This window comes from Sinocyclocheilus anshuiensis, unplaced genomic scaffold (assembly GCF_001515605.1).
Source record: "Sinocyclocheilus anshuiensis isolate Anshui unplaced genomic scaffold, SAMN03320099.WGS_v1.1 scaffold1894, whole genome shotgun sequence".
Taxonomy (NCBI): Eukaryota; Metazoa; Chordata; class Actinopteri; order Cypriniformes; family Cyprinidae; genus Sinocyclocheilus; species Sinocyclocheilus anshuiensis.
The window spans coordinates 137523-152115 of NW_015542447.1; the positions used below are offsets into that span (position 1 = coordinate 137523).

Sequence of the window (14593 nt, forward strand, 5' to 3'; positions counted from 1 at the left end):
TTTATTTAGATAAATGGAACATCAGATGGCTTTGACCTGTAATGACTGTACAATGTAGTGATGCAGTTAGGCAGATTAGGATATTTATATGTACAAATCAGACAAATATCCCATTCCAAAACATTTCTAGCATAAACTTACATTGTAAAGAAATTAAAGTTCCATCTTTGATTGTTGAAATACTGTCTGGTGCATTTCACTTACAGCCAATAAAATTTCTAGTAGGATTTCCATCGATCAGGCGTGGATCTATTCTAAATGGTTGATAACTTTTGACAAAGTTTAATCCAGGAGCAAAGAGATATAATTTCTACTTTAAAAGCACAGAGAGATGGCGATTGCACACAGTCTGAGTGCGCACAAGCAATATCGGAGTGAGAGGACAGGCAGATCATTTGTATAAGTTAGGCCTATTTGAGAGCTCGCATCCAGTTTTCTGCGATTACATGACTGTGTTCTCATGTTACAATAAAGCGCTCTCCACATTTGCGCCGGAAGGATTAAAATTATGCGGAATACCTGCAATCCAGCACGGACATTCAGATTCTGTAATTGACAGGAGGCGGATGCGTGTCAAACGCACTGTCGGAGAGGAAAGAGATACGCAGCTTGGAAAAGCGGCGGCTTTTCCCGTTTCAGATATCAGGGCTTTTATTGGTCCGTTTACGGTCGGATATCTTTATTGGCTACTGAAGTGCCCTCAAAGGTTTGAATATCAATTCAAATTGTGGGTGTACTCAGTAACGAACTATGATTTAAAAGTAACAAAGTAGATTATTTTGCTTAATTTGTACTGAAGTACAAGTAAAAGTACAGCTTTAAAAATATACTCAAAAAAGTACAAGTACCCAAAAAAACTACTTAATTACAGTAACGTGAGTAGTTGTAATTCGTTACCTCCACCACTGGTACTAGCTCAGTCTCAGGATCAGTTGTGTGCACACAGGGACTTGGTGCTTTCGCACCTCAGTCGGTTGGGCCTACAGGTCAACTGGGAAAAGAGCAAACTCTCCTTGAAGAGGATCTCTTTTCTCGGTATGGAGTTGGATTCGGTCGAGCACGCCTCATGCAAGGAAGTACTCAGTCGGTGTTGAACTGCCTGAATATGTTCAAGGGCAGGACGGCGGTCCCACTGAAACAGTTTCAGAGGGTCCTGGGGCATATGGCAGCTGCAGTGGCAGTCACGCCACTGGGGCTGCTTCATATGAGACCGCTTTAACACTGGCTCCAGGTCCGAGTCACACCGGCCTGCCGCCAAACCTTCACCCCGTGGTCAGACCTTGCGTTTCTCTAGGCAGGAGTGCCCCTGGAACAGGTCTCCAGGCATGCTGTGGTTCACACGGATGCCTCTACCACCGGCTGGGGGGCCACATTCGACGGGCTTGCAGTGTCGGGGGTTTGGACGGGCCCCCAACTGCACTGGCACGTCAATTGTCTAGAGTTGTTGGCAGTACGTCTGGCCTTGATCCGCCTCAAAGGGGCTTACGAGGCAAGCACGTACTGGTCCGTATGGACAACACGACGACCGCTGCGTACATCAACCGACAAGGTGGTCTACACTCCCGTCGCATGTCGCAACTCACCCGCCACCTCCTCCTCTGGAGTCAGAAGCATCTGAGGTCGCTTCGTGCCATTCACATTCCTGGTCTGCACAACCGGGCAGCCGACGAGCTGTCACGAGCTGCACTCCCAGGAGAGTGGAGACTCCATCCCCAGACGGTCAAGCTGATTTGGAGTCGTTTCAGAGTCGCTCAAGTAGACCTGTTTGCCTCTCCAGAAACCTCTCACTGCCAGTTGTTCTTCTCCCTGGCCGAAGGAACACTCGGCTCCTTGGCAGATTCCTCTGAGGAAGGATCTACTGACTCAGAGATGGGGCACCCTGTGGCACCCGCATCAAGACCTCTGGAAACTTCATGTCTGGTCCCTGGACAGGACACGGAGGTTCTAGGTGACCTACCCCAAGAGGTAGTTGACACCTTCACTTCGGCGAGAGCACCGTCTATGAGACACGCTTATGCCTTGAAGTGGAACCTGTTCGTCGAATCAGGTAGTCACGATCAGAGTCGTGCTGTCCTTTCTGCAGCAGGGGTTGGAGAGAAGGCTGTCTCCCTCGACCCTTAAAGTCTATGTGGCTGCATTTGCTGCCAACCACGACCCCGTGGAAGGCAAGTCATTGGGGAAGCATGACCTGATCATCAGGTTCCTTAGGGGGGCGAGAAGGTTAAATCCTCCATGGCCCCCCTCTATACCCTCTTGAGACCTGTCTCTAGTGATCAGAGCACTACAGCTTGCAGACAGTCGAGCTGAAGTTTCTGTCAATGAAAACTGGCCTCCATCAAGAGGGTAGGGGACCTGCACGCATTTTTGGTCGACGATTCATGCCTAGGGTTTGGGCCGGCTGACTCCCAGGTAATCCTGAGGCCCCGGCCTGGCTATGTGCCCAAGGCTCCCACTACTCCCTTCAGGGATCAGGTGGTGAGCCTGCAAGCGCTGCCCCGGAGGAGGCAGATCCAGCCCTAGCTTTGCTTTGTCCCGTCCGAGCATTGAGATGCTACGTAGACAGGATGCAAAGCTTCAGGACCTCAGACCAGCTCTTTGTCTGTCAGAGGCCGGCAGAAGGGAATGCCGTCTCAAAGCAGAGGACAGCCCACTGCATAGTGGATGCCATCACCTTGGCTTATCAGGCACAGGGTGTGCCCTGCCCGTTCAGGTTGCTAGCTCACTCTACTAGAATTGTTGCATCCTCCTGGGCGCTGGCTTGTGGCGCCTCGCTGGCAAATATTTGTAGAGCTGTGGGCTGGGTGACCCCCAACAGGTTCGCTAGATTCTATAGCCTTCGTGTGAAGCCGGTATCTTCCTGTGTTCTCACCTCAAATGGGTAGAAGCACTGAGAGGCCCCGGCTTTGGATGTAACCCTCGTTCCCTGAAGGAGGAAATGGAGACGTTACGTCCCGTCGCCACGGCTGCTGTACCACCGCTGAGCGGCCGGGTCACCGTCTTGGCTCCTCAGCAAAAACGTGAATATGCACTGCACCTGCTGCCTACTTATACTCACGCTTTGATTAGCAGCAGCTGGATGCAATAATCACATGCCAATGTGCATTGGTTCGTTTAGTTTACACTCGAAGTAGATTGGTCTCTCTAAGCGAGATCCCAATTCGTTGGTCACCGACATATGTACATAACTGAGATGTTTTAGCAGTGTATGTGGTTGGTTTGAGTTCCCGTGGGTGTGGAGCTGAGAACTGACTGCTGATGGTATTAGTTTTGTCTGTGAAGAATGTAGCAAAATCATCAGCTGTTAAAGAGGTGTTAAAGAGGTGGTGGTGGGGGACAGAAGAGAGAATTTAATGTTTTGAAGAGATTACATATGTCTGAAGCGCTGTTGATCTTGAAGTATGGATTTTAGCAGAGAAAGATGAAAGCAAAGACTGATACAGTAGACCGATGCAAAGATGAAAGCAAAGACAGGTCTCAAAAATCAAAAATCAGGTCTTGATGACATAATTCAGGTCTTGTAGTCCTGTAGTCTTGTGAACATAATTGCAGTGCACTTTAAAGCAGGAAGGATTTTGACTGTTTCATTATCAATGTTTCATTATTCATCAGTAGGGGGGAAAATCCAGTGATATCTTAGACTTCACTATTCTCTCTTTTAAACTCTGTTTATAATTATCATTTAGTGTGAACAGGCTTTTACAGGGCCAAGTGTGACAATGTAATGCTGAGTTGGACGAAAGCATGATGAGGCAGATCCACATGCAGATTAGGTTTATTAACAAAATGGAACAAAACAAACACTGGTAAACAAGGAAACCAAAAACAAGAGCTTCTACAGAGAAACACATTGACTGACACTGAGCAAGGGAAACACAGTGGTATAAATATGCAAGATAATAAGGCTAACAAGGAGAGGGCTATAGCAACAAACAGGGTAGCACAGGGCACTGAACAAGTAAACACATGCCTTGTCCAAATACCCATGCGTGACAGGAAGTGCGCAAGACTGTCCCAGGTCTTAAAAATGCCAAAGCGCAGTGCCCTTAACGCACACTAAATCCACACTATCTCGAATACCGCTCCAGAGTGCTATTCCAGGCTTAGTGTATTCCATCATGCATCATGTTTTAGAATAAACTGTGAGATTTTTGCTGAGATCTCATGAGAGGTCAGGGAAACCTTTCCAATGTAAGTTAAATAATAATATAATAATTAGATATTATTACATATAATTCGGTAGAAAAACAGTGTTGCACATTTTATTGGTGCAAAGATGAGTAGTGGTGATATTTATTTTGTACAACATTTGCAAATGCTTTTCATCACTTAATTAGAAGCACCACAAATTAAATTGTGTCATGTTATGGGACTACTGAACAGACATTTAGAAGTTGATTTTAAAATGCAAAGTATTTAAAATAAAAAATAAAGCTATGTAAACATTTGCATTTTTACAACACTTAGTGTGCCCCATCAGGTAATTAAAAGTTCTACACACACTCGTGTTCTTCATCCTCACTTGGGCACTTGGGCCAAATACAGGAAATAGATCACATGAGTAGTCAAGTGGTCAAGTGCAAAGACCACAAGTGTGGGTATTTAGACAAGGGGACGGAAACAAACGGGAATAGAAAACACTTCAAAACAAGAGTCCATAAACACAAAACCAAGACAGAGGAACACAGACTGGGATCATGACAGACAACAGTATTTTAAAATGTATTAAGAAAATAGCATAATTATTTTTTTTACAGTGATTTAAAATGTCTTTAGTGTAGCCTGTTCTAGCTTTGTGCAACTCTATAATGTACCAGCACAACCCAAAATTCTAAGCTCCTTCACTGAAACACCTGACTCTATTATCAATTTTATGTAATAACTTTTTTTAGCTTAATTGGATTCTAAAGACAAAATCCCCCCTTTGACTTTTTGATTAAGAAAGAGTATTATGCTATTAGATAATAGAAGTAGCATTTGGAGTTAGCACAGAGGACTTAATAAAGTGGCTCTGTGTTATGATTAACAGATTTTAATAAACATGTTTCCACCAGAACTTTAATTTAAACTATTTATAACTGTAAATAAAAACATTTTACCTCATCCTCCTTGTCTTCCCACTCCACCTCTGACAGATCCACACTGCTGTAGCTGGATTTTCTCCTCTTTTTCCCTTCTTCATACTGGAAACACAAGCCATGGAAACACCAATGATATTATTTAACATGGACAAACATGATGTGTATTAGAGTGATACTGTAGTAAACAATTATTATCATCACAATATTCTTTCATCACTAGTGTCTGACTTTCTTCTGCAGATCATTAACAAAACATATTTTCTATATATGTCAATGCAACATGTATAACCCTAATTAATGTTTGTCCCACAGATATCAGACTATCGAAGCTGTTACTCCTTTCGTAATAGAACATAGAAGACCACAGCTTTACTGTGTCACTGGTGCTTTTTTTTTAAAGAAGATTTCTGTGGATCGGTGTGTGCAACAGGTATAGACTGCCCTCCAGTGGCAGAATGAAACTAGCGGAAGAGACCAGGGGCCTCATGTATAAAACTTTACGTAGATTTCATCCTAAATGTGTGCGTACGCACATTTCCATGCCCATTTTGTGCGTACATAACGATTATACATCAGGCCCCAGATGCTTATCTTTTAAAATGGGAGATAACAAAAGAGCGGGCTTTTCTGTTGCATTGTGTAGTTTGAATATGGGAATGTGTGTAGATACAGAGACATCAGCTGTACCCTGGACACCAGGAAATCTCTCACGTCAGTTTTCACAAAAAAAAAATAAATAAATAAATAATAGATAAATAACAAATAATTTTAAATTAAGTATTAGAAATGCTACCAAAAGGCAGTATAACAAGTACTACCACAATACATGAAACAAATTACAAAATTAAATGCTGTAACTAGTCACATTACCATACCAAGAAAGAAACGTATTTGCCTTATGGTAATGATGAGAACATGCTTAATTGTTATGAATTGTAATGGCTCTAAAAATTCTCATTCAGTTTGACTTAGTTGGGATGAAATATCTCCTAAATTTTTATCAATGGCTTGGTGAGATTCATGCAGAGGACATATAAATACATAAAACCTTGTGATCGTGTTGACCATTTTCATTGCCCTCTTGCACAGATCCTGTTTATCCTGAGCACTTTCCCTGTTTGACTGTTTTACAGGCAGCTTTGTTTATAGACACAATACACACAGCAGCGAGATCATGAAGGAGGTTTTGATTCTTATGTCTGTTGATGTAAGTAGAGTGTGTTCCCATCTCATCATCTGTCAAACACTCATAACAGTTGATCAGAGGCCGTTTGCAGCTGTCGGCTCACAGCACAATGACTCTAATGAGATGCATTCTCCCATCAGCCTCAGCATGTGCTGGAAGACTGCTTCTTCGCTATTATCATCACAAGCGATACATTACCAGAGGCTGCAAGTCTGGATGGGTGAGTATGTATCCATTATTGGTGATGGCGAAGGCATAACCATGGATTCCCAGCTGTGAACAGACACACACACAAACAAACACACCAGAAGCAGCAATCAAATTCAGAGATACTGTCACATTTTCAAATACCTCATGAGTTTGTCTTTAAGTGCTTCAGCTATCTATAATCTAGAGTAATGCTAAAAGTTTACAAAATGAACACTTAACAAATTTACACATTAAATATTTGCAGTAAACTGGACCAAAAATGTTGAGCACTCATCCGATTTTAGTCCAATCACACACTCTGAAGAATGGCACAATGTTCAAACCAGTTGTGATTTGATAAGTTTCAAGCACTGTATCTGTCCACACCAGATGCAACATATCAATCAAAGATCACAGCCAAGAATGCGTGGGTTGGCCCTCTCTGCAAACACACTGTTGTATATATGCCGAGGTGTTGCACATGTATTGCTGTGAATGGTGTACTGCACAATATAGTGTATCCAGGGCGGCTCTAGTAATGCAAGTCCTGCCTTTCCTTTTAAACAAATACAGGAGTTGGTTTAGCATGTCAGAAAATAGCTGCCTGGAGACTTTGCAAATATTGCCGGAGAGTGAACTGACTTTCCTTGAGATTTTGCTCACATTTACAACAAAATGTATAAAGATATAATCAAATATATAATATTTTAACATTATTCAAAATACATAGTCATACAATCAGAGAGTTTACATAGAGTTCATGGTTTGAATTGTATTTTATTTTTTAAGTTATTTTCAGTATCTGGGGACTTTGCTATAAGTTTGATTGCATCATATAATAATTGCTGTTAATAGTGTTCATCGTCTGTTTGATTACGTCTTCAATTGATTTTTCCGTACATTTCTGCCACATTTACATAAACTGACAGTCACCACTGATAAGCTACTACTAAATATTGTAGAAACTTAATTTTTACATAGAGTTCATGGTTTGAATTGTATTTTATTTTTTAAGTTATTTTCAGTATCTGGGGACTTTGCTATAAGTTTGATTGCATCATATAATAATTGCTGTTAATAGTGTTCATCGTCTGTTTGATTACGTATTTAATTGATCTGTCCGTACATTTCTGCCATATATACATCACTTAAGCTACTACTAAATATTGTAGAAACTTAATTTGCTGTAAAGTTGCTTTGCAACGATTTGTATCGTGAAAAGCACTATACAAATAAACTTGAATTGAACAATTATCCATTGTCTCTTTCATTAAGGTTGCTGCACAAAGTGATGTAAGTCACATCACAAAATGATATTCAAACTCAAATTAAATCATTTTATATAATGTGAAACACAATCAGTACTTAAGCTGTCAGCTGCAATGTTACAGAAATAGAAACCATTTCAAAAAATAGAATCATCTGTCTCTCATTGTGTATCATCATCAAATCTGGTTAGGACAGTGTGAGAATGTTCCTCTCCCTAATACCACCTGCCATTGACTAGTGTGTCGAGATAGGCTGTTCCTTCCCATTCGAATTATTGTGTCACATCATCAGGATGAGTAATACCGTATTAGTACTTGCACTACCTGCAAATGTGTCATTGCTAACCTGCCTTTCTTCTAGTATTGCATGTGGTTGCATTGATTAGTTTTCTGTGTCTGTTTGTGCAGTGTGCTAGACAATGATATGAGTGTTGCCCAATGTGATGAGTGGGGGCGGGGCCGAGGGCTGTGGGAACGGAGCGAGGCCGGTGGAGTAATTGATAATGAGCGACACCTGTTCCCACGGCTCTCGGCCCCACCCCCACTCGTCACACCCAAGAAAGAAAGAAAGTCTCAAACTAGAAAATGACAAAAAAACTATTAAATATGAACATTTACTAAAGTTTGGGCAGCTATACAGCAGCCTTTATCGTACATAATTATTACACAATAATCTGGATGTGCTCTGTTTGCCAGAAACATATCTTAAACTAGATTATTACATGATCTTAAATGACTCTACACACCAAGGTTATGGCTATAAATATGAACCTTGCTTGAAAAGCAGTGCATGTTGCATCGCAAATAGAGCCCATTATAACCAATGGCACTGACCACACTGAACGCAGGATGCAGGAGGACCATATAATCGGATACGGCTTTATTTATTTATTTGTTCGTTTATTATTTGGTGGCTGGTTCGGCAGAATTTGTCCGTTTTGGTCCGTTCAGAATTTTGACTCGTCAGTTGTTAAGTGTGTCGTGTAGTGGACTGACTCAGTCATTAGGCTTGTGCTTCTCTCTGACTGTAAAATTACACAACATTCTTGAATTAAATGCATGCAAAAGCGGCAAATCAATTGCATGTCTATTCTCCTTGAATAAGCAAGCAAGGGATGGGACTCCTGATGAGTGCCAGCCTGCCCACTGCGCAAACTTATTAGTGACTGAAGCAACAGTAAACAGGAAAACTTATACAAGCTGACAGAGATTGCATTGTGAACTTTCGGACTTGAACACAACTCCTCATGTGTGAACTCCACCTGAGAAATACACTGCACATGGTTTAGGGAGTGAGAGAGAAACAGAAATCCTCTGCTCATTCTCGACAGCCTCGAGCTAAACATTGGATTCCCAGGACTCTAGCTTTTGTGGCACCTCAGTCAGCAACCATAGAACTAGACCTATGGGAGATGGAAGATTTTTCTTTTTTTTTTTCCTTAAGAAGCACTTTCATTTTAAGTGTGAGCAGTTCAATGAGCTGTAGCACTTAACACACTTACTATGCTCATTATCGACCATCTCAGTCACTCAAGTATGCAGGTGTGTGTGTGTGTGATTGTGCGTTTCAGGACAGATAATGACTGTAATTAGCAGCTCCCAGCTAGTAAGTTTCAGCTCTACTTAACATTTTGTATTGGTTCTATAAAGTGTGTGTGCATTGTATGGGTCTGTTCTTCACTACTGAAGTGACATGATTGATTGTTTGTATGTTAAATAAATGAATATATTTTTGTACTTGAAGCCACATCTCTTGTCCTTTATTGAATGGACCTGTGATCCTTTTGGTGGGTGGAATTATTTGCACTCCAGTGCCAGTCTGAGAACCTCTGCCAGGGAATAGGCAAAGTCAAGTTTATCTTTCTTTAGTTTACATCTTGTTCTGGTATAGGCTCTTCTTCTCCACTTGACCACAATAGCAAGTAACAAATCATGGTCCATATCGATGATATAACTCAAGTCTAATGACCATTTAAATAAGAAATCCATCCATCCATCCATCCATCCATCCATCCATCCATCCATCCATGCATGCATGCATGCATGCATGCATGCATTCATTCATTCATTCATTCATTTATACATTTATATGTAATTATTTGGCAAATATTCAATTATTTGATTCTGTACATCAGCAATAATTATTTTATCACCTATGCAACATAATCATCATAAATGATGTAAATACAGGATTTTAAAGGAATAGTCTCTCAAGTTCACCTCAAATTCATGCATTCATTCATTCATTCATCCATTCATCCATTCATCCATCCATCCATCCATCCATCCATCGATTCACTAACACTCTCTGGTGCTAGACACATAATCAACAGGAGGTCCAGGTTCTAATGAATGGACAGTTATAGGTGACTTGTCTGTGTACCTTGTATTTAGGGATGGCCTTCAGTATTTCAGACACTGGAACATCTGTGCCAACTACTCCAAGAAGAATTCCTTTATTTCTCTTAAAACAATGAACACAAGCATGTTAAAAATCAAAGCAAAAAGCAAAGCAAAAAAAAATCTTAAAGGGTTAGTTCACCCAAAAATGAAAATTAGCCCATAATTTACTCACCTTCAAGTCATCCTAGGTGTATATGACTTTCTTCTTTCAGACGAATCCAGTCGGAGTTATATTAAAAATTGTCTTTGATCTTTCAAGCTGTTTAATGGCAGTCAGCGGGTGTTGCATGCATCAGTCCAAAAGAAGTTAAATAAAAAGCACCCATCCATAAAAAAAGTGTCTCACACGGCTCCGGGGGGTGAGCAAAGGCCTTCTGTAGCAAATTGATGCGTTTTTGTAAGAAAAATATCCATATTCAAAATGTAATAATCACGTTAATGTAGCTTGCGCCAACAGTTGTACACGGAAGCAGCGCCGGGCGGATGACGTATGAGCTCAGCGTTAAATGGCATTAAACAGCTTGAAAGATCAAAGACAATTTTTAATATAACTGGATTCGTCTGAAAAAAGAAAGTCATGCACACCAAGGATGACTTGAGGGTGAGTAATTTATGGGCTAATTTTCATTTTTGGGTGAACTAACCCTTTAATATTTGTTATGATTCATCATTCATTGGTTAAATGTTTTGACAAGTCTAAAGTGACGTGATGTGACGTGTGGCCAAGTATGGTGTCCCATACTCGGAATGTGTGCTCTGCATTTAACCCACCCAAGTGCGCACACACACACACACACATCATAAACACACACCCGCAGCAGTGGGCAGCCAATGCTGCGTTACCCGGGGAGCAGTTGGGGGTTTGGTGCTTTGCTCAAGGGTCTCACCTCAGTCGTAGAATTGAAGGTGGAAGAGAGCGCTGATTATTCACTCCCCCCACCGACAATCCCTGCCGGACCTGAGACTCGAACCCGCGATCTTTGGGTTACAAGTCTGACTCTCTATCCATTAAGCCACGACTGCCCCGCTATTAATATCAGTTTCTACATCATTTTTTCTTTCTTACTTTGGCATATTTCCTCTGTCTATTGGTATAGTTTGATGAGTGCTATACAGAAAACATTCATACTGACTAAATAGCCACTGGTTAACATTATCGAAGTCAAAGTTTAGCATCACTTACAGTCTCGTTCTTGGTGCTGAACACAGGCATGGCCACGGTAGTCATGAGCACAGGACCCTGAGCATCTTCCAGCTACACAAATACACAACAACACATAACAAAGACGTGGATGAATGTTATTTATTTCCTGGTTCTTATGGGAAAGTGACTGGCCATCTGTTTTCACATTTGTTTCTGCAACAGATACTTTTTTGACATTTCATTTTATTTCATCATCATCTGAAATAATGTCAAATTGGTTAAGTCATTAGGGTGTTTTGGCACTAAAATAATTAAAATAAATGAAACAAATTCATAAAGAAAATTATAGATCGGTCTATTTTTTTAATCTGATAATGAAGCGTTTCTCAGGCAGATGAAGCTGTGGACATAGTACTAGTTCAGACATTAGTTTTATTATTTTGATGTGTGTCTAGGGCAGGGTTAGCCAACATTGTTAGCCAAGTGTGTTTTATAGGATTGGAGCTGAACTCTACAGGATGCATTTCCCAAAACCATTGTTAGTCAACTATCAGCAGTTCCATCGTTACCAACATAGCTCAAAGATTATGTGTTTCCCAAAACCCCAGTTCAAACAAACATTAACAAACGGCATCACAAGATTGTGTGTTTGGAACTACTGCTCTATGAATCGATCTATTATATATAGTTACAGCAGCATCTCTGAGAAATTATGTTAAGGGCAATGCTCCTGATTGAATAAACCATACACGGGAGTATGCTATGCCAGTGATGTCAAACTCAGTTACTGGAGGGCCACAGCCCTGCAGAGGTTAGCTCCAACTCTTATTAAACACACCTGAACCACCTGCATAACGTGATTTAAAAAAAAAAAATGAACAGTTTTGTTTTGTTTGTGTAAATGAATTATAATATTCTGACATTAAAGTCAAATTTATGTCAACATTTTTACTTCACCTGTGTGCAATGTTCCCTCTAAAATTTTTTTTTCTTGCCGAGCAAAATTTTTCCCTATTGGGCAGACATTTTGGCCACCTGAGCAAAAACATTCTTTATAACAGACCTGTACAGCACACACACAAAAAAGTGTGTAAATTCACTTTAATGTGCTATTTATATTTTATTTGATTTAATATAAATAAATATTATATTTATTTTTATTTATTATTTTTAAAAATGTCACGCAGAACAGTTCAATTCTTTATAATAATATAATATAATAATATAGCTAATATGAAAAAATTAAGCAGGTATTGAGGTCAATTATTTATCAAGCTTATAATATAATTTCAAAACATTTTTTTTTTTACATCTTCAAAACATTTTCAAAAAACATGAACGTGAATTATTTTACAGTTATCTAAAACATCCCCATATTTGCGCACTACTACACCTGTGTGTACCTGTAAATGTCTTGGGGCCAGTTTTACTATACAGGGCAAAATAACATGGCTTGGAAACGATATGTTCGGATAATGTGTTCTTTCCAAATAAATTAATACGTGTGGAAAACTCCTAGAAATGCATATTCAATAAGGTCAGGCGCAAAAATAACTGTCCACGCCTTTTCAGTGCTAATTCATCACTGCGCGTCTTTAGTAAATCCTGGCAGTATTATTTTAACGTCAAAAGACGGTTTGTGCTGCACAAGCTGTTAATAAAACTGGCCCTTTGAGTTTTGATAAGACAGCTGTGATTCATTGCATTACATTAACAGAAAGCCAAATAATTTAAAGATAATGTAAAGTATTTTTCAAAAACTAAGTTTTATTAGTATTTTCGTGCCGTGCCAGTGAGGGCGGCGTATGTGACGTAGCCATGTGCACTTACTAGACATACTAGTATTTAATGTCGAGGAGGACTCTATAGCCTACAAGACTGAACTAGGAAGGACGCAATCTTGGTAGGATGCAGCCTTCCCTTTGAGAAGCACGCTTGCTTTGGCTCTCGTGTTGAGCTATTTCGTCCGATTTCTAGAGCGACTGATTTGGCACACATCATTCTCTTTCTATGACACCTCTAAACCGCATTCACTGGTTCTATAGCGACACCAACTCTGTGGCAGTTTGCCCAAGCATTGCAATTATTTCGCATTTCTAGAATTAAGTCAAATGGCTTTCTCAACTTATTTCTGCAAATGTCCTGTGCATGGCCGCGCACGTGCACAGCTTAGAGGGAGCATTGCCTGTGTGCGACGGTGATAATGGCAGTCCTTTATACTGCTGAACCAACATGGTTCATCTGAGGGATGTGCACACATGATTTCAGGAAACAGTCATGACTAGTTGGTTACTTTCTCCAACAATGCATCATACTACGGATGTTCATCAGTTAGTTACACCATTTTTTTTCTTGTTTGCTGGACATGCCTTTTCTATTAACTGACGTTTTAATTGTTAATTTTTTTGTTTATTTGTTTGTTTTGCTTTTTATTGTAATAACACATATTTAGGTTATTCAGACAACTCTTGCTGTTCCCTTTATTTGTCACAGTGCTAAGCTACTTGTGACATTATCATTACTTTTATTGGAATAAGGATAGGATTATTATTATTGTTGTTGTTCAGTGGCGTGGTAGGGCCAATCACCGACGCTAACGTTCCCTTTCAGTCCGGTCTATGTGCCCCCGGACCGCGATTTCTACCGAGGGGGAACCCACAACAATCCCCCCCGGTTCCCCGGTCCCCCGGACCGCGATTGTGCCCAAGTAACGTCTCTTAGCCCCTTCCCCTCCAGAGGTCTGTGCACGCCACTGTTGTTGTTGTAGCATCAACTGTACAGAAGAAAATATAATTCAATCTTATCGACAGTAGGTGTACAGGTATGTTTAATTTGGAAACTACCTAGGGTAGTTTATTTCAGGTTTTGCAAAAACCGTCTATAGTATACTAGATCCTTTTGTTGCTTGACCCATTTTTTCCCATTTTAGCCACCCTGATAATCTGTGATGAACTTTAGAATGTCAAATTGCTAAAAAAAAAATAAAAAAAAAACAGCGATTCTGTGATCACTCTTAACATTAGCTTAAATAGTTTTTTTTTTCCTGTAAAGAATTATCAAATCCATATCTTTTAAAAAATAATTACATTTAAAAAAGCTGTTTTTTTATATTATGTGAGCTGTATATTTTGCAAGTTATTAATAACTACAGGCTAATAATGAAGACCGTTGCCTGTGGTAACACTGCAACAGCAAATATAATAGCGGACACAATCAATAAAGAATACACTATAATAACTTCACATGAATAATGTGAAATCTGTGATAAAATGGTAATGAATCTCTGAACGCAGTGACTCATGTGCACTCAGATCATGTGACCTCA

The 14593-nt window shown here is 40.2% G+C and overlaps 1 protein-coding gene across 1 annotated transcript in view; it reads right to left on the bottom strand.

Annotated features, from left to right (window-relative positions):
- cacna2d3a (calcium channel, voltage-dependent, alpha 2/delta subunit 3a) overlaps positions 1 to 14593 on the bottom strand; it is a 192817-nt gene that overhangs the window by 90851 nt on the left and 87373 nt on the right. Inside the window, exons 14-17 of the mRNA XM_016493046.1 lie at positions 11308 to 11379; positions 10105 to 10185; positions 6463 to 6537; positions 5097 to 5180 (exon numbers count right to left, since the gene is read on the bottom strand). Coding sequence (XP_016348532.1) covers positions 5097 to 5180; positions 6463 to 6537; positions 10105 to 10185; positions 11308 to 11379 — 312 coding nt within the window. The remainder of the gene's footprint in view (positions 1 to 5096; positions 5181 to 6462; positions 6538 to 10104; positions 10186 to 11307; positions 11380 to 14593) is intronic.